This window comes from Balaenoptera physalus, assembly GCF_965194825.1.
Source record: "Balaenoptera physalus genome assembly, chromosome: 18".
Taxonomy (NCBI): Eukaryota; Metazoa; Chordata; class Mammalia; order Artiodactyla; family Balaenopteridae; genus Balaenoptera; species Balaenoptera physalus.
The window spans coordinates 10,597,000-10,618,453 of record NC_138899.1 but is presented as its reverse complement, the minus strand read 5'-3'; the positions used below and the strand labels follow the sequence as shown (position 1 = coordinate 10,618,453).

General features: G+C 36.0%; 1 protein-coding gene across 3 annotated transcripts in view; it reads left to right on the top strand.

Annotated features, from left to right (window-relative positions):
• PCCA (propionyl-CoA carboxylase subunit alpha) overlaps positions 1 to 21,454 on the top strand; it is a 358,193-nt gene that overhangs the window by 156,996 nt on the left and 179,743 nt on the right. For all 3 annotated transcript variants that reach the window (XM_082434636.1, XM_082434634.1, XM_082434635.1), the window contains exons 13-16: positions 9,384 to 9,527; positions 10,879 to 10,953; positions 15,164 to 15,232; positions 16,994 to 17,069. In XM_082434636.1, coding sequence (XP_082290762.1) covers positions 9,384 to 9,527; positions 10,879 to 10,953; positions 15,164 to 15,232; positions 16,994 to 17,069 — 364 coding nt within the window. The remainder of the gene's footprint in view (positions 1 to 9,383; positions 9,528 to 10,878; positions 10,954 to 15,163; positions 15,233 to 16,993; positions 17,070 to 21,454) is intronic.

Below are 21,454 nucleotides of genomic sequence, written 5' to 3'. Positions count from 1 at the left end.
GCGTGGGCTTCTCGTTGCGGTGGCTTCTCTTGCTACGGAGCATGGGCTCTAGGTGCATGGGCTTCAGTAGTTGTGGCACGCGGGGTCAGTAGTTGTGGCTCGCGGGCTCTAGAGCTCAGGCTCAGTAGTTGTGGCGCAGGGGCTTAGTTGCTCTGCAGCATGTGGGATCTTCCCAGACCAGGGCTCGAACCCGTGTCCCCTGCATTGGCAGGTGGATTCTTAACCACTGCGCCACCAGGGAAGTCCCAACACGTTTACTATTACTGTTGTCATTATAATTAATAAACCCTGTCAGTAGTCATTTTTTTTCAGATGGCAAACTGAGCCACAGATTAGTTAATAATAACTTTCTCTTATTATTCTTTTGTCAGTTGACTGAAAAATTATTGTTACAAATGAACAAATGTAGTGGAAATACTGCTTTGAAAGAAGCTTCGTTTTCATTGTAAAGGTGTTTGTGTAAGAGTGTGGGAGAGAAATGGATATGGAACTCTTTCTTCTAAAAATGAACTGATAAAAGTGTTACATTGATAAACTATTTCTGCTTAGGCTTTTGTGCTAAGATTAATATTAGGACCTTGAATATATCGTTCCAAATTGTGTGTGTGTATAATTGTTAATTTCCAAATCTAGGCAATTTTTAGATGGTATCTTTTTGCAAGAGCAGTCTTTTTATAGTCTACAAAGATCAAAAAACCTAGAAAACTCCCAAATAGAAAGGAGTAAAGTCTTAAAGTAGTTAAATGCCCAAATGTGGTCTGCTGGCTGTTCCCCCATTTTGAGAACAGAGAGCTAAATTGTACCCCTTTTGTTAGACCTTAGTCAGTGGCTTATACCGATTGCTGCAGTGGAGGAGGAATCTGCTTGTGCTGTGGAAGAAAAGTACAACAGAACTGTGGAAATTCTGCGGAGGCTGCGTATCCCCACGTCCCACCAGAGCTTCCGTCAGAGAGTCCTGTATCGTATGGAACCTTACATTCCAGGAGGGCTTTAGAAACACTTTTTTAGCGTCTTGATTCTTATCCTTTGCTGTTTCTTTTAGTAAAAGAATAAAAATTATTGCAACCTAAATTCTGATTTCTGAGAATCGACTGTAACTGTACAAATATAGTATTCTAATTTCAGAGCAGTTTTAAATTTAAAAAATACTGAAAGAGTTTGGTCTTTTATGAATTGGGGTGTTTGACTGAAAGAATAGTTGGTGGAAATAAGAGAAATTATAGGGAAATGGATTTGTAATTAATTTGTAAAATTCCATTCTTGCCAGAAGTGATATTTTAGATCTGGACGGAAGTTGACATTTTGATTATATTTAAAGTCATAGAGGCCAGGATTCTCAGACGGGCTAGAGTTAGCCAGAACGGGGATGTTCTGGAATACTTGAAGTTACTCTCCTAGGAAAGAGAATATAACGAAGGGCATGTTATACTTTCACTTAATGTTTATTGAGTCTTTTTAGAAAGTTGAAGGAAAGAAGTTTTTGTTATATGGATATGAATAGTTAAACTTGTCAGGCATTTTTCATTAGTTTTTTTGTTTTAAAGCATTTTATAAACTATTTTGGTGTCTTTGAGTTCTGGATTCTTATCTAGATTTTAACTTTTCAAATTTGTTCCTGTATTAGTTTTTTAGGGCTATCTTGACAAGTTACCACAGACTGGATGGCTTAAACAACATTTATTTTCTTACACTTCTGGAGACAGAAGTCTAAAATCGCGGTGTCGGCAGGATGGGTTTCTTCTGGAGGCCTTTCTCTTTGGCCTGCAGATGGACGTCGTCGTCTTGTGTCTTCACATGGTCTTTTTTTCTGTGCTGTGTGTTGTCTGTGTCCTAATCTCTTCTTATAAGGGCATCAGTCATGTTGGGTTAGGGGCCACCCTAATGACCTTATTTTAACTTAATTGCCTCTTTAAAGACCGTATCTCCAAACACAGTCATATCCTGAGGTACTAAGGGTTAGGACTTAAAGATATGAATTGGGCAGAGGAGATATGAATTGGGCTGAGGAGATGCAGTTCAGTGCCTAACAGTTCTCTTATCCTTTCTTCATCTGGCTATTTGTGTTGGGGTCAACAGGGAAGCTCTATAATAGAAACTGTTGAGTTTTCACTGCCACTCTTGAATATAGCCATTATTTTCAAGGTGAGTTTACAGGGATGGTGTGTTGGGGCCTATTTCCCAACATGCTTTTTATCTTTGAGTCCTGTGGATCAAAATCTAATAACTTTAGATCTTTATTTTGAAACCCTGTATTCTCAGGAGGTAGAGTTTCAGAATTTTAATAGGTATATGTTAGATTCTGTTCTGGACAAAGAATCTCTCTGAACTGAAAGAGCAAAACCAAAAATAATGACATCAGTTATCCTTTCAGGCCAGAATAACAACAAACGAAAAAGACCTATTATGCCAAATACCATTATGAAACCTGATTTTATATAACAGGACAGTTTCCTCACATTTCAACAGGTAATCATACCTGTACTGCTTTGCTGAGTTGAATTAAACAAGTTCTGCTTACAAAAGATGGCTTTCGCAAACTAAGTCTTTGTAATATCTTGTTTAGACATATTTAATAAAGAAGTTACTTTAAATTACATTAATTTAAAATAACGTTATTTGAATATTAGAAAATTCTTAATATTTATTTACCTTCTACCCCTTGCGAGTATCTCTTGCACCTTGTCTGTAAAATGACAGTGGAATAGGGAACAAGTTCGTGCATTTGGAGGGATTTGGTAAATTTCAGTGTCATAGAGATGTTAGTTATGGTATGTACATGGGTCTTCTGCTTTTAGGGACAGCTTCTGCTTTGACTAAGCAGTTGGACCTCCACTTACCACCTGAAAAACAATTACCCTCCATTCAAGGAACCTTGAATACTTTTCATCACCCTCCTTCTCTGTAATGGCCAAGGTAACACATAATTTCATTGATCTGACTTCTCTCCACACTTTTTGGGACTTTCTCCTCTTTTAAACTTGCCTCAGTGTTAATTTTCATTTGAAGTTAACTTCAGTGTGTAATTAAAATTTGCCTGAATCATCTTCTCCTCGAGGAATACTTGCCTGTTATCTAGTTACCCATTCTCAAAATCTTTAGAATTATTAGGTCGTCAACACAATAATGTATTTAGAAGTTTAAGTTAGCGAAAACACATTGAACAAATTATCTGTTGTTGATTATTTTTATTTAGCACAATGAGAGGGTTCTGATTGAAGAGAAAATAATGTTGATCAAGTCAGATATCTTTATTTTAATAATGTTTTGTAATATAAAAACAAAAATTCTAGTGACATTGCTTTAATTTTTATTAATTTTTATTTTGGAGTTATTTCAGATGTCCAGAAGAACTGCAAAACATTACAAAGAATTTCTGAACACCCTTTACTAACATTTACATTTGCTTTATCCTTGTATCTATATCTGCGTCTTTGTTTCTCTGTATCTATCTTCTTTACCTGAAACATTTCAGAGTAAATTGCAGGCCTGGTGCCTCTTTACCCCTAAATATGTATTTCCTAAAAACAAGAAAATTCTTATACATTACCACAGTACCATTATCAACATCAGAATATTAACATTGACATATTACTATCATCCAGTCTATAGATCATATTCACATTTCACCAGTTGTTCACTATTGTCTTTTATAGTAAAATACAACATTTTTCTGGTTCAGGATCCTATGTTACATTTACTTGTCATGCCTCTTTAGTCTCTCTCCATCTGGAACGGTTCCTTAGTCTTTTTTTTTTTTTTTTTTTTTTTTGGTCAAGTATGATCTTTACATTTTTTTATGAGCACAGGCCATTTATTTTCTAGAGTGTCCTGCATTTTGCATTTGTCTTTTTTCTCTTGATTGTATTCAGGCTTTGCATTTTTGGCAAGAATACTACAGAAATGCTATTGTTCTTCCCTGAGCACCATATAGGAGGCATGCGATATCTGTTTATCCCATTACTGGTAATGTTGGCTTGGTTAACGTGGCATCTCTTACGAACTTATGGTTACCAAGCGGGGAAGGGGTGGGTGGGATGAACTGGGAGACTGAGATTGACATGTATACACTATTATGTGTAAAATAGATAACTAATGAGAACCTACTGTGTAGCACAGCAAACTCTACTCAGTGCTCTGTGGTGACCTAAATGGAAAGGAAATCTAAAAAAGAGTAGATAGTATGTATACGTATAGCTGATTCACTTTGCTGCACAGCAGAAGCTAACCCAACATTGTAAGGCAACTAAACTCCAATTAAAAAAAAAGAAAAGGTGGCATCTCTTGCATTTCCCCACCGTAGTGTTAGTGTTTCTCCCCTTGTCATTAATGAAGGTATCTTATAGGGAGGTACTTTGAGGCTCTGGGCATATCTCATTCTCTCCTTCATTAGTTTTAGATACTTCCTAGTTTGTATTTAAGGAGGAATAAGGCTAAAGACTACAGTGGCAGTGGCAGAATTTACGATTTTAACTTTTAGAATCAGAAGGTAGATAGATAATGACGACACAATGCCAGAAAGATTTAGCTTTTCTAAATTTATTACTATTGAAATTTGATACATCAAAACTCAGGTGAATCAAAACCTAGTTTACCTCACCGTTGCATTTGATAAGCTCAGTTATTTATTTTTTTGAGAAATACATTTGAAGCAACAAATTAGTAAGAGAGTGGCAAGAGGTCTACACAAACACTGACAATAGTGACAGTTTGATGGTGACTAAGAAGACTAAATTAAAATAGCAAATAGATCTATAAAAAGCTGGCTGACTGTGACCATCTAATGTAGGTGTATAGAACTGTACATACTCATTCTAGATCTTGAGTGTGATTATGTATCATAATAAGGCATTTGATGATTGTAGTTGTTTGTATCTGTTTGAACAAAAGATTCATGGCGAGATAGGGGCATTGCTAGTACAAACTGATTGATAAGCTAGTAATAGAACCTGCAGAGTAGCACTGACTTGATGAATATATCCCATTCAATAATTTGCCTTTGAGGATTCAGAAATTCTAACTTGGATGGCTTACTCTTTTTTTGGCTTGTATGTGTATGTCTTGCCTCTCTCTCTCTCTCTCTCTCTCTATGGCTAGGTATTACTTTTGCTGACTAAATCACAAGATTTATATACTAGAATGTCAATATATTAATCTCTAATGCACAATCATACTATCTGGTGGATCCCTCTTTCATGTTTCTTGGAACTAGCACACATTTCTGTTGAATAGGGAAATCATGTATGAGGACCAAAAATTTGTTTGGTGAGGACAGAGTCACATAAGGGAATTGAGTTTTGTATTTTGAATGTTTGTGTTTTGAACCTTTAGAAAAGACATTGTTTCTAAACGTGTGTCCTGTGGAAGTCTCAGTCCATAAAGATAGTCTGCAGAAGAAGGTGCGTGGTGACATAAGTGCTGTACAGCCTCCTCCTAGAGTCCCGAGGCATATTCACAGATTAATGAGTCTGAGGAGTCTTTTCTTAAATAAACCTGTTTAACTTCAGTTAACTCAGTGTTTCCCAGAGAGAAGTTGCTCAGAAACCTTGTCCCCCACCGCCTCCCCCCACATAATAGCCCTCAGAATAGATGTTTATTAGCATCATACTTTCAGAGGTAGTTTTTTCTTCTAGGTTGGACGAGGTAAACTTGTTGGCTTACCAGAGGCCAATCTTTGAGCTTTTTTTTCTTTTTATAACCTTTTGTTCCAGTTAGCCACCTTTACTTTCCATTGATCTTACCTCCCTCCCTTCCTTTCTCCTTTCCTTTTCTTTCTTTCTTTTTTTCGCAGTTCACTAGTTTTATTTTCTGTGGATAAACAAGGGAAACATTTGGAATATCTGAGGATAAATAAGGGACAGCAGGCTGTGTGCTCAGAGGGTTCACAGTCATTTTTTTATATCTCTGCATTTCAGAAGCTTCCAGGCCTTTCATTCTTCTTCCTGGGTTGACTTTTGGGCCTCAGAGTCCTGCAGGGGTAGGTTCTTCAGGCAAGAACGGGGTATCCCTGGCCTTTTGTCTTTAAACACTAGATTTTTATTCAAGGGCTAGAGGATAGTATTTTAATGATATTTTAAAATCATTCATTGAATTATATTTTGGCCTGTCAGCCGTTTTGTCTCTTTGTAACCTCTGCCCTTATCTCTCTTTTTTTTTTTTTTTTAATTTTAATTATTGTTTATTTATTTATTTATTTTTGGTTGTGTTGGGTCTTCGTTTCTGTGCGAGGGCTTTCTCCACTTGTGGCAAGTGGGGGCCACTCTTCATCGCGGTGCGCGGGCCTCTCACTATCGCGGCCTCTCTTGTTGCGGAGCACAGGCTCCAGACGCGCAGGCTCAGTAGTTGTGGCTCACGGGCCTACTTGCTCCGCGGCATGTGGGATCTTCCCAGACCAGGGCTCGAACCCGTGTCCCCTGCATCGGCAGGCAGATTCTCAACCACTGCGCCACCAGGGAAGCCCCTGCCCTTATCTCTTAAGTGTTGAGTTTAACTTGCACAGGCAAACTATGCCTAAATTCTCAGGGATGGGGGATAGACATGGTTATTTAGTCAGTGTTACATTTACAAGATTCCTGATGATAATAATAATACAGGGTCTAAAGGAAATGTTTCACACATCCTGTTAAATAACTTCAGAATTCTATTAAAATGTATTTAGAAAGATTTCTTTCAAAAATGTTTAAAATTGTTTTACTTTAAAAAGACATATTACTGTTACCTGAAAAATTCAGGTATGTCAGACTATTTTGTATACTTTAACAATACTTGAACCTAAGTGGATATTTTTTTAAAAATTCTTTAATGATTTTGCCTTTAGCAGCTAGTTATTATTTTAGTTATCTACTTATTTTATTTTGAAATACTTGCAGCTCACTAATTAAGATTGTAAAATGTTGTGTTACTGTTAATGTAACTCTAAGTTGGATTAAAGTGGGTCCATTTTTAGATTCTATTCAATACAGGTCTGATAAACTTTTTTTTCCTACACATTATAGGGAGGTCTTCTAAGGTGAAACAGAGCCTTACAATGAATTTTTGACTGACCAAATCTTTAGACTTTGTAATAATGTATTTTGTAAAAGACAGCAGCTCATAATTATATAGCCGTTTATGTTAACTATGTTCTTTCATATACATTTTTCCACGAGGAAGAACAGGAAGGTCATATCGCCTCTGGAGTGACATAAATTCCAACCCTGCCTCTACCACTTACTATGGGTGTGACTCTGGATTTGCTGCTCGTTCATTCAATGTATATTTATTTGTCTACTATATAGTATGTACTTTTCTGGGCACTAGACGTAGAAGGATGAAATTAAATCATTCTCTGAGCTTTTAAAAATGTTTTCTCACTTAACAAAGATATGTGGATAGTACTGATATAGAGCCCTTGGGCACATAGTAGGTTCAGCTCTTGAATAATTATAGTGGTAAGATGCTTTCTCACATGAAATTTGTTTCTAGCACTAATAGAGGGGCTTTACAATCGTTCCTTTCTTATTATATTTATCATATAGAATCTTGTTTTTTGGGACTTCCCTGGTGGCGCAGTGGTTAAGAATCTGCCTGCCAATGCAGGGGACACAGGTTCGAGCCCTGGTCCGGGAAGATCCCACGTGCCACTGAGCAGCTAAGCCCGTGCGCCACAACTACTGGGCCCGCGTGCCACAACTACTGTAGCCCGTACTCCTAGAGCCCGTGCTCCACAACAAGAGAAGCCACTGCAATGAGAAGCCCGCACACCGCAACGAAGAGTAGCCCCCGCTCGCTGCAACGCAGCGAAAAAATAAAATAAATAAATAAATTAAAAAATCTTGTTTCTCTCAAAACCATAGTTTGCTCCCAAAAATATATTGATATATTCTAAACTATCTAATAAGATCTTTACTTAGTGTCACGTTTATTTTACAAAGGATCAATGCTTATTTTAGTCATGATTTGTCATTAAAATTATGTCAAAATGTCTTAAAATGTTGTTGAAACTGTAAACAAACTCATAACACACACAGAGCTAATTATGGATGCCATCTGTTTATTTTTACAAAGCTTTTTTTTTTTAAAAGACCATGGCATTGTCTGCTTATGATAAGCTTCAAGATTATTATAATGACTAAGTCCTGTCCTTCAATTAGCGTAGTTGAAGATGGGAAGACAATTCGTTTGTTCATTGACCTTTTCCCGTGTCAGAGTGTATGAAATATGACATGTCATGATAAAGAAACTATTGTGAAGTGCATTTAGAACATGCGTAATTTTTATGAGAAAAGAAATTGGTATCAAAGCAGCAGATGTGGCCAAAATTTAATTTAAATTTTCAAAACGTATTCAAGGTTTTGCATGAGAGACAGATTCTCTACTCTTTACCAGTGCCAAAGTGGCTTTATTTTAGCTCAGTTAAGTTTAGGATCTTGTAAGCAGTCGATCAGATTTATAAGGATGTGTATGTCTGTTAGTATCCCTGTCTGTCTCTGCATGTTTTTGTATATGTGTATCCCGTGTGCTAGTGTGGAAGGCCAGGGATCCCCATGACAGCATCATCCAAAGTAGTTATCAGCAGTTTGCTGAGAGAGCCGTGATTTCACTGGCTCAGTTTTGTTACTCTGCATGCTAAGCACTCCCCACGTAGGTCTGGAGGGAGAACAACCTGCAGGACCCATCTGCTCGTTTCTGCTACGCTGCATTGACGTAAGAGTACGCTAGTCTGGTTGCTTGTCAGGACAGGTTAGTGAAAGCATGCAGGTTGGTGAAACTCAGGCGAGACTAGTGCTTTGGAAAATCATAAGCCGCCTCTATAGATGCCATGCTAAGTGTAGCAGAATAGGTTGATTATCAGCCACATTGAGGATTGTAGCTAAATATGTAATTTTCAGGTAAGAATTAGTCTCAAAATTAAAAGTGTTAAACATTGTTGGACCACATCTAAATAAAAACTGGGAAAAGTACTACAGATAGTTTACAGATAATTTTGGGGTGTCATTTTTCTTACCCAGCTTTGTACTATATGGTGTTGATTCTTTAATTTTATTCTCTTAGATCATTTTAAAGTTAAATATGGGAACTTCCTTGGTGGTCCAGTGGGTAAGACCACCAATCCAGTGCGCTCCCAATGCACGGGGCCCGGATTTGATTCCTGGTCTGGGAACTAGATCCTGCACGTGTGCCGCAGCTAAGAAGTATGCATGCCACAACTAAAGATCCCGCGTGCCACAACTAAGACCCAGCGCAGCCGAAAAATAAAATAAAATAAAAATTTTAAAAAATAGTCAAATATGATTAAATATTAAATATAATTAACCTCATTTTACCCAGAAATTGTTGACATTGTTCTTATTTCTGTTTATTTACCTTTTCCTACAACTATTGACTGGCACATCTTGGCCTTGCAGGTTGAGCATCCTGTCACAGAATGCATTACTGGCCTGGACCTAGTCCAAGAAATGATCCGTGTTGCCAAGGGTTACCCTCTCAGGCACAAACAAGCTGATATTCCCATCAGCGGCTGGGCAGTTGAATGTCGGGTTTATGCCGAGGTAAAATGAATGATGTTGGGAGGAAGGATGGTGGTTGTGTCCTGAGTTATGGGACCACATATAGCTAAGCACAAGGTAAACTTAGGGTTTTATAACTTGTGTCAAGTATTTGATTATGTAATCCATAAATGAACCAGAAAAAAAGGTTAGATCATTTTAACGTAACTCAAAATAGTTTTAAAGGATTGAGTTTAATTAATTTTCATGTGTTTTTTTCTGGTTGGAGGAATAGCTACTAATCATTTTAAGGAACAAGAAAGCATTAGTTAAATATTGTTGTGCTTGAATGGACCATGGTTTTTGTTTTTGCTTATTTTCAAACCACATTCGAAATGAAAAGGGGCATTTGTTTCTCTGTGTGTGTGTGTGTGTGTGTGTGTGTGTGTGTGTTTGTGTGTGTGTGTGTTTTAAAGAGCTACCTTATACATCAGTTGTTAGTTCAGTGTTTAAATTTTTCCCAACAGTTTTTCCCTAATAATTTTATCTCTTATGATTATGTAAAAATAACAACTAAAATTTAAATTGCAAAGCTTCAATTCATAGTTTTAATTATGGATTTAACTCAAAAACTCTCAGTTTAATACTTTAATTTTATTTTATAATTAATCAGGTAAAGCAGTCAACATCTGAAAATGCTTTTTTTCAAATGGTTAAAACAAAAATGCAAGGAAACATTTATACCATCTTTTACTTTTAGACATCGAAGCCTATCTGTAAAATAAAAAACAAACTAGTAGTATCTGTGTTTAAAAATTCTGCAAGTTTTTTTGAAATTTTTTAAAGGATCTTGAGAAATATCTATGGCTTGGTTATATTATATGTTAAGTGGTATTCTTTTCTTTCCTATTGTTATAACACTGAACTTACTATTTATTCTGATCTAAGATATTTATAAATGGAGCATATATCTAGTAGCACATTCAAAGTTACTTTTCAGGCCTTTGTTTGAAGAACTAAAATGCTCAAATTTTACCATATGTGAGCTGGTTTGAGAGTAAGAAAAACAAATATCTTTAGTGCACTACATTTGTTGTTCTGAACTTGAGTATGTTTTGATGTAGCTCTTAGGTTATTTTATTTTTGCCCAAGGCATTCTAAGAAGATTATAGAAAGTTGGAATTTTACCAATTTCAATAAAGTATGATCAAGGTCAGGCTAAATTCTGCTTACAGTTCTGTTTGATTTTTAAATACATTTCTAAGTTGTCTAGAGTGAGGATAAGACAGTAATATTCTGAAATCTGTGATTTGGTAAATAGGCCTATAAATGCTTCTTCACTGTATAAATATTTAACCTTACTTGTGCTGACTTATATTTCAAAGACTGTGCTTCCTGTCCTTTGAACTTTCAGGACCCCTACAAGTCTTTTGGTTTACCGTCTATTGGGAGATTGTCTCAGTACCAAGAACCAATACATCTACCTGGTGTAAGTCATTAAGCTGTAATATCAAGTGAGGGGTTAAAAAATCTTGATTTATGTCACACTTTTATGTTAAAGCATGTCAACACCAAAGGGTGTAAATTGGATGACAAGTGAAATTCATGGGGAATCACAGTTTTTTGTTTTTTCATATTTTGTACTGTATGATGTTCAGGAAAGTCAGAATTCACCTAACAGGGGAAGTCTGGAGACATCTGACTTCTAAATAAATGATAGCTTACAGTGTTCCCAGTTCTTCTGAAAGTCATAATGAAGAAGATTCATGGAATCTTAAGAATGGGAAATGACATTTCCGTGTTACAATTTAATCTTTTCAATAAATCTAATCCTGCTTCCCTGTATAGTCCGATGTCAAGAAATCAAGCACAGAATCAGCTCGTTAATCTAAATGGATTAAGGAAAACAAAGTGTACCTCTATGAAGTGTCAAAGCCTTTAAGAAGTACGTATTATGTACACCACTTAAAGAAAGGCGACCGCTGTCCACTGTATTTACACTTCTTCTGTGTTTAATAGCTGTTCTTTAAATAGTTTTTGTTGCATGAAAAGAACAAGGACATACCCTTTATCTTAATCAAGGTAGTAAGTGCGTATATATATGACATTATGTTAGCTAGTGGATGACAAGGCTGTACCATCTGTGAATATGATTATTCAGTTTGATTCCTGGCATGAAGATGGTGAAAGATTACAGGAAGAATTCTAAATTTGAAGATGTTATTGGATATATGATTTATTTCACTTTTTAAATTGTTTTTGCCCATGTGCTTTCTAAAGGGACTTGACCCTTTCTAGGCTCGGAGACTCCATGCTGTGTTCAAAGCCTGAAGGCAGAAGAAAAATTGTAAAGATTTAACAGGCATTATGTGACGTTAAATAGCAGATGAGAAAACAAGTATCATAGGGACATATCTAAACATTTTTTTAATCAAACAAAAAAGTATTAAATAAGAATTCATAATGATTACTCTAGTTGTTAGAAGTTTTCACCATGTTGTAATAGCTAACAGGATGTCAAACATTTTGCCCTCGCAAGTTTTTGCAATTTGCAATTTTCAAACGTGAGACCTGTTGAAAGTACAAGTGATAATGGACAAACTGTACCCCCTACAGTCTTTGTCCCACCAAATCTTTCTTCAATTAATGCTGCAGCAGGAGCTTTATGTAATAACATTTGCAGTTGTGAGCCATCCATAGAAAGAAAAAACAATTAAAATGCCTTAAATGTTCTGCTTACTGCTGTTATTTGCTTGTGTGAATGTTGCATGTCAGCTAAATGGACCAAGGAATAGATAAAGTGATTGGGTGCGGGAGAGTGCACACTAAGCTTTGTCTATCATTATTGCTGGGAGCAATCAAATTGATGTCAGCAGGACAGTAGATGCGCTGACAGCTGTAATTATGTATCTCCATGGTGATCACTTTTGGCCTGTCATGGAGGCCCATGAGTCCCCTCCCTTGGAAGCATTTAATCAGATTGGGCTGTCACTTGTCAGGTAGACATGGCGGGCTGGGAGTTGTGCTGAGGGGGAGAGGTGAATCAAGAATGAAGGGTGGGAGCTGGCTGATAGTTTCACAGGGTCCACTGTGTGAAGAAAGACATTTAAATTATGCCCGAGGTTTCTGAGCAATGGTTTGAGACTCATACACAGGTGCTTGGGTGGTGGTGGTGGTAGTTTTTCTTCCTTGCCTTCTTAAACTAGATTAGTTTTAACTCAGGAGATCCTTTGCAGCTCTTAACCGTTTTTGATCACAAGAATACATACTTCAGAGTTAACTTCTGGTTTGTGTTTTTCACATTCTTCTCTAAGCCTCCTATTTGCTTATGTGGCAAAGATGAAGATTTTCTTATCTTTGATCACTATATTTTGTAAATTTGTTATTTTCAGACTGCAGTTTTTTTCTGCTTAGAAATTTGGTTACAATTCCACTTGACTTTATTCTTAAAGCTTTTAGTGCAAAAGCTAAAATATATTTTTTGTTATAGGCTTTGTTTCAGTGGAGGAATGGAGACTTAATTTTAATTCATTGTTAGACATTTTTTTGAATTCTGATTATCATTTGGAAAAAGCTGCATAGACAGTAAATTGTAAGTTAGAGTTTTCATGCTTTGTTACAGTTTTAAATTGGAAATGTTGATTTGCTTATACAAAGATATGTGTTGATTATATTTAATACATCTTTATTTTACCGTATATATTTTTAAATTAAAAAGACATACCTTCTGTGATGATAATTTTATTAAATAACAAAGACGTAGTTATATCTAAGAGCCCTAGGTAACTTAACTTTTAGGGTGGTGTTATTCAAGGTAACTAAAGTTTTAAGTTACTATAGGAGAATGTAAAAAATATTCTTTATTGTCTGTTATTTTACTAGTGGGTTGAACATCAAAGTTCCACACTAGCTTTGTAGCAGTTTATGTAGCAAATAGTAGCATATGTTTTAAGTCAAAAGTTTTAGAACTTGTACCAATCTCAGTTTTAAACACAGCTTTAGCAAGCATGCTATGGTTTTAAATAATACATGGTGGTAAAATTAGGTCTTTAACTTTTTGCTACTACAGTTAAAAAAATGCAAGTTCAGAGATGTCTTTTCTGTTATGTAACTTGATCACCAGTTGTCATTTTGGGGCAATTTAAATGTGTCTAGGAGGTAGATTTTGATATTATTGCTTTCACAGCTGCCCCATTAATTCTTTTATAGTTTTTATAAACACTGTGAATTTCATAGAACTTCAGTTGATGTCCTGAAGTGTGTTTTCAGAAAATAGAAAGCCAAATATATGTTTTAAGTGTGCTGAATGATTTTCATTTAGAATGAAGATTTTCATATATGAATGTGAATGCAAATATAAATATCCATATTATTTCATGAGTTGTTTGCAAATACAGAAATAAAAGCACTCTGGGTATGTGATAATGTTACCTTCTAAAACCTTACAAAGAGGGTAACAGTATGATTTTTTTTTTTAAGAGAATGAAACTGTGGCTTATCTTTTGATGTCATCGTATAATAAAGCCATCATCGAACCCTCATGTGGATACCCTAGACAAGAGGTTCTACATGTGGTCCCTTGATAATTGCCTAAATTAAAATATTAAAGGCCTAACAGCCGCTGTGTTGACCTTTTTCTGCCTTGCTGCAGACAGATGAGCTGCTGTTTATTAGGGAGGCTTCTTCCCACAGGTGAAGAGCTATGTGAGCTTTGCTCTTCTCTTCCCGCCCCTTTACCATGTTGGGCACCAAAGTCCTGCTGTTCTAGCAGCTTCCATTAAATTCTTCTCTCCTCAAACCCCCTAGGACATGCTGGACTATCTTAACTATTTTGATTAGCTTTTAAATACTTCAGATTCCAAAACTTAAGCACAATAATTTAATAAATATTTCATCCTCAGCAACTGCTCATTTTAAAGTTTTACATGGCTAACCTCTGTGCCTTACTGCTGGTATCAAACAGGGAGATGAAAACAAGAATCAGCGATGTACTGACTAAGTTGTTGGCTGGTTAACAGCAATCAGGTTCTTCAAAAGAATATTTTGAACTTGTGCTATTTTTTTTTTCCCCGTGAAAATCACAAAATCAGAACTTTAATTGGGGCTGTGTCCTTACAAAGGAAAGCCATGAGAAAAGCTGTATAAACATTAAGGTCTCAGGGGACTAACAGTAACAGAAAAAAACCACGTTTTACAGTTGAGAGGGTGAGGCAAGAAAGGAAAGTGTTACAGACATGAAAGCCACAGGACCAGTGTTCCTATGGAGCTGATGAGCAGAGCTCCCGGGTCCTGCTGCACGGCTTGACTGGGGTCCGCACTGGAACTCTCGGAAGAGTAGAGTGGGCAGTGTGATTAGAAGGGGCGTCGTTCATGCTCTCCTTCAGTTGGAAGACACCGTCAAATAGCTACAAACACATCCCACGAAAGTGATGTATAAAGTTTTGTTTGTTTGTTTGGGTTTTTTTTTGCTCTTTCTTAGTTCCTTCATTTAGTGGGAGAACAAAAAAATATGTGTTGTACTGTATAATAACAGATCAAGATAGTCTGGTCTCTGTATTTTTAGATTGTTTTTCTACTTACTGGAAGCTGAAATGTTATTTGAGATTGAAATTATCCATCTGCTTCGTGGAAATTAAATTTGTTGTTAGAAAGATAGCTTCACAATATGAACTTTCTTTTCTTTTCTTTCTTCCTCCCAGGTCCGGGTTGATAGTGGCATCCAACCAGGAAGTGATATTAGCATTTATTATGATCCAATGATTTCAAAAGTTAGTTCGACTTCTTAATGGTTTCTTTCAGTTTTCCTCTGAAGAGACAATGGACATATATAATTTAAAAGTCTGGGGAAAAAAAAAAAGTCTGGGATGGGTACTTTATCTGAATCATGTGCTATAATTAAACAAATAATGGTGGCCACTGATGGAAAAGTGAAAGCTGAGCAGCTTTTCTTTCTCTTAAGAGAAATTTCGACATCATGTTAGTTGGCAACACTCCCTCCTCCCCAGTGAAATTAGCCCATCACCCCATCACCCCAGCCGCCACAGTAACAAGCTTAGCTAACCAGTGGCACCAACCCAGTCCACTGCAGGGAGGAGTTACATTGCTTTCTGGCCAGTGAACATTGTCCAAGATGAAAGTATGAATGCAGGTGATGTCAAGGAGTTGAGGTGATAGGCTGTGTTTGTTAGAGGACTTTTCACCTTTTCTCTTCAGTTTTTATGAATTACTAATTATTTATGTAGATTTAAGATACTTAAATTTTGTGTAAGACTATAAGATGTCTTTTTGCTCCCTTTTTGAAATTTGACTTTCCAGAATAAATTAACCAGTCTACTTAAAATTAAATTTAGATCTTTTGGCATTTTCAAATCTTACGATCTTATAAAGTGTAAAATTCTTACTGTAGTGGTTGAAACTGGATTTTATTTAGAATATCCTATTTTTTCTAAAGTGATAGACCTGTAATGAAGGATGACTTCTTTACCAAAACCCCTATTTCTTTTTCTTTCTTTTTTTTTTTTTTTTGACCATGACGAGTGGCTTGCGGGATCTTAGGTTTCCCGACTAGGGATTGAACGCAGGCCTCAGCAGTGAAAGCTCGGAGTCCTAACCACTGGACCACCAGGGAATTCCCAAGCCCTATTTCTTAAGATTTTTCTTTCTTCCAAGTGTACTTTTTTCTGTAGTTGTAGTAAACAACCCATTTTTTCATTTTCCTTTTTTCACTTAAGTTTTTATACTAATATTGTTAAAGTGAACTTTAGGTATTTTGTTTGTTAGAGAAATACTATTTAATTAAAAAATAAAAAATACAATAAAATATTATAGATATAGGGTTCCATTTTTAGATGAATACATTTCTGTTCAGAAAAATGGCCTGCAAATTAATTTTCAACCTGGCTTGATATTGAACAGCTAATTAAATGTACTAAAAAATTGGAAACTATAGATTGACTAACATAGTAACCAGAAAAATATTTTACGAATAGTTCTTACTGCTAATTTATAAAAGGTCTAACACATATAAATAGGCACAAAATCATATAGAACAGTAAGATCTTTCTGTTTTTCTAATACAAGAACCCTTTGCTTCTGTGCTATATTATGTGTAAAATTAGCTATTCAGGGCGTCATATTTGAAGGGAGAGAAAAAACAAATCTTGCCTAATCCTCCACTATCCCAGATGTTTATATCCCACCCTCAATGTTCACAATTTTGATATCTTTCCTCTTAAATTTTTATATGCTTGTTTTTGTTACATTTTGGTTTGCCTCAAATAGCTCTTTTCTGTGATAGTGAAATCTCGGAGAAAAGTCTGAAATAGCTTGATTCTAATATTTGTTTACTTTAAAAAAATCTTAATTGACAGAGTTTGTACTAAAAACTGAACCACTGTGAAATTTCAAAATATATTCTGGAAATCTGTTATGAAATATTTTAGTTTTTACTAGGATGAAATGTTTGACTTATAGATAGATAGATTGATCTATATCTATATAAACTGTTTTGTTTGTTTGCTTGCTTTTAGCTAATCACATATGGTTCTGATAGAAGGGAAGCACTGAAAAGAATGGAAGATGCACTGGATAATTATGTTATTCGAGGTAAAAACAAACATTTGAGGTCATGTTATTATACATTGAGTCCAGGTCTAGAAACAGCTTGAAGATTTATTAATTAGAGAATTCGATAGAACATTTGCTTACTATGCGTTTAAATAGAAATAAAAACTTGAATTAAACTGACATACTAATTAAGAATAGGTATTTCATTTTCTGTAGCAATCGTATACTTTCCATATACATCTGAAATTAAGTTACTTAATTAAACTTATGATTTATGACTTTCCCTGGATGAGCATTTAGTATTTTATAGACTCTTCATTCTGGAGTCTTTTATTGTCTAGTGCAGCTTGACAGCCAATTTGCTCTATTATTGTCTTTGTTTTTTTGTTTGTATAGTTTTGAAGTATGAAACTTAAAAATGTATGGAGATTTAAACCATAGTGACCCACATTTGACTACTTTGAGAGTAGAGGGAATGGCTCTTTGCTTCTTTGAATTAGAGCAAACTATAAAATATTTTCTAGCAAATGCAATTTTCTTACCTCACGTGCATACAGGATAATTCTAATGTGTAACAAAGTGTGATCCTACAAGCCTTTAGGGTGTGTAGTGATAATGGTATTAGGAGGAGCCATTAAATTTAAATAATTAAAGTTATACTTATTTCCCTTAAGGAGTAAATTACAGTATAAATTTTATTAGCAACTTTCATTAGTAATGAAAAGATCGTTTTACTTTAGCCCAACATAAATTATCATCAGCTTCAGAATAATGGAGTTTAATATCAAATTTAAAGTGTGAAATATAAGTTCACTTTGAATTGTGAATGAATAGTGTGGGTCTGAGAACATCCGTAAGAAAGACTGGCTGTATAGTTTGGCTCTTTTCTGGCGGCTCACTAAATATAGCAGTGAGGCTGGGAGGCTATATTTTGGAGGCCGAAGGGGTGGGACGGCAGTGGAATATGACTACACAGCCCGTCTCAAGCCCACATGGAGCTTTTCTGCAATTTCAAAGAGCCTCCTTTTGAGTGGATACAGCCCGTAGGTCGAAAGTCTTGACAAGTGACTGCAACTTTGTGTGAATTAGAAAAAGTGCTGTGTTCTCTGGATGTCTCTAGCCCTGAGACAGGGAGCCCAGCCTAGCAATGGAGCATGTCAAACCCTTACTTTGCCCCTTTGACCAACTTCCTTTGTGCAGTGGACAGTTTGGACAACTGTACAATAGCGGCCCAGGACAATTTAGTGACTATTTTTACACATCTACCTTGCCCTGCTAATTTTCATCTGTTGGTAGATAAGTCATGCAATCCTCACTTGTTGTCATGTTTTCTCTTCCAGCTTTTCTTTTGTTAGGTCAGGAGAACTTTCTTCCCTCCCTTCCCTTACCCTCTTTTCTTCCCATCTGTTAACTAGTGATGGTGATTGTATCTAATCTCATGTGCTAGTGATTCACCTCCATCCACGAAAGGAAAGCTTTCACGTGAACCTAGGTGTAATTTTAAGAAGTACCATGAACATCCAGAGTCTCTAAGAATTTGAAAATTTCCCTTCATATTCTTTCTGGCTATTTCTCTAGCTCCTTTTTAGCCTAAACGGTAGAGTATTTTCTGGTTTTATAACTCTGCTGTGTTCAACCATAAGCAGCAGATGCATATTTTAGCTGTACATTGGTTAAGTAGGCCTTGAGAGGTCTATTGCCCTACAGAAATAATATTGCCACAAAATTATTCTCGTGCATGTTTGGAACACACATCTAATTCGGGTGTGTGTGTGTGTGTGTGTGTTTAACTATACATACATAGACATAAACAAAGTACTTGGCAAGATTATTCCCAGAGGCCTTTAAAGTATTTGTAAGAGTTTTCTATATGTTCCCCTGACCACCCCCCGCCGCCGCTGCCCTATCATTGAATTTTTTATTGTGGTTGTTGAATTATTAGATGCTGGTTAATTTAGGTTTCATTCTAATGAGCTTGAATGGTAAATTCATGAATCTGAGATAGTCAATCTGAGTAAGAATACTTTGTCGTATCATATCTCTGTTAAACTTTGATTTGGTATAACATAGTGGCATGGCATGTGGGCAGTTTGTCAAAATATTAAATTAGCATTGGTCCCACCTAAAAGTTTTTCTTCTACTGTGTCTGGCTTCTGAAAGGAATATTCTTTTATATTTACAGAATACACCTTCATATATTTTTTTTTAAATGAACATGTTTTCCACTAATTTACTTATTATACTTTATGTATAAGTACACAAGTCACTATATTTTCTAATTAAGTGACTTAGATACAAAGTAGGCTTGCTATTATTCTCCTAACTTTAAATGTATCATGTGTAAAGCAAAATATATTTTACTGTGCAGATAGATTTTTCCAGGCTTGGTCTGAAATTTCTACCTTTGATTTACTGTGATAGAATAGAAAGAAATCAGACAGGCCTGGATTCATATCCTGTCCTGGATGCCATTTAGTAACTATGTGTCTCTGAATCTCACACTCCACATTTACGAGATAGAGTGTGAGTCTCTGCCTTATAAATTAGTGGTGAGGATTAAATGAGGTTCGGTATGTAGAAGGGCTTGGCAACAGTACTGCCTTGTGGAAGTTCAGTAACTTTAGTTCCCATCTTCTTTTCTCCCTCTCTCATTACAGTTGCAAAACCACAGGTTTAAAAACTGTATGTCATAAATCATTGTCAATCAGTTGGTGTTATGTGAAATTTATTAAACCACGGATAAGCCATATTGAAAGCCCATTTTAGGCCATTCCCAGTACTGTGTGCTGAGTTATATGCTTTCATTGCACCCCGTTCTACTGCTTATTCAAAGCATTTACCATCACTGTAATTAAAGCATTAGTTGTATAATTAATTGCTAAATGTTGGATTATCCTATAAGAGTATTAGGTACATGAGGGCAGTGATGGTGTTTACCTTGTTTATTTGTGTATTACTGGTGCTTAGCAGTTCCTGATACATGGTAGGTGATTAATAAATATTTGTTGAATGAGTGAATGAATGAGTGAGAGATACTATATTTCAAAGAGTTTCTAGTATACCTGGTATGGAAAATACATAAGATAAGTGTAATATAAATTCATAGGTGCCATAATAGTGGAGTGAAAAAAGTATAGTGGGAATTCAGAGGTGGAGAGGGTATCTTTCTTTTCACACCTCTCCCTTTTTGTCCTTTGAAAGTAATGTGAGTACTGCTTTCGGACTCATAGGTGACTCTTTTGAGAATATTTTACTTGTGCTTCCTTAAAACGACTCCTCCAGAGGAGCAGCATTTTTAAAAAGACTGGTAACTTACCATGCTGGTGAAGTAAAGGTGATGGGCACACTCAGGCATCTCTGAAGTATGACCTGCTGCTGTCTTCGGGGAAGATAAACTGGCACTAGGTGTTAAAAGTACATGTCCTTTCACCTAGCTGTTCAGTTTTTGGGAATCTACCCTATAGTGTTAAAAGACTGAATTGTGAGATGCTGTTTACAGGACATTTACAGCAGCCTTGTTTGTAGTAGCCATAATTCTGACCAGTCGCAGTGTCCACCAAATGGACGTACCTTCGTGATAAAATACTGCGCAGCTGTGACTTGAAGTCATGTCTGTATGTATTATTAAAGTAGAAAAGCAGTTTGGAGAGTAATGCAAGCTTTTAGTTAAAACCTTCTTGTCCTAAGGTATTTTTAGTTATGTTTGGATGAGCACAGAGAAAGGCGTGGATATATACACATCATATTGAAATTTATATTGTTTTTTTAGCTCAAAAGCGGGAGGTGGTTCTTGATACATAGCCCCCAGACTTTTTAATTTTAGGCATTTTCAAACCTAGAGAAAAGATGAATGGATAGTACTTTACACATTGGCACACTCTTCATCTAGATGAATTGTTAAGCTTTTCTACATTTGCTTTTTTTCTCCATCTCTTCCTTTCTTTGTCTTCTCCCTCCCCTTCACCCTTCTCTCCTGTTTTTTTTCCTGAACTATTTGACAGAAAGTTTCAGACGTTATGACATATCGCTCCTAAATACTTCAGAATGCATCTTAAGGGTAAGATTATGTTCCTCCAAAACCACAATACCATTATCTCACCAAAGGAAATTAGCAGCAATCTCATAATATCATCTAATGTACTGTCCATATTGGAATTTCCCCAGTTGTTCCCCACAGTGTGTTTTTTACCTGCTTTTTAGCCCCAGCATGTTCCAATCAAAGTTTATATTGGTTATGTCTCTTTATTTTCTTGCCCTCTTTGTATGTCTTAACATTAACTCTTCAGAAGAGTCAGGGGCAGTTGTTGACATATAGAATGTCTCACATTCTAGATTGGAAGTTTCAGTATTGGCCCAGAGAAGGCACTTGGGAAATAAGCTGGAAAGATGGGGATTGCCGTTGGAAAGTGATGTATTTTGAATTG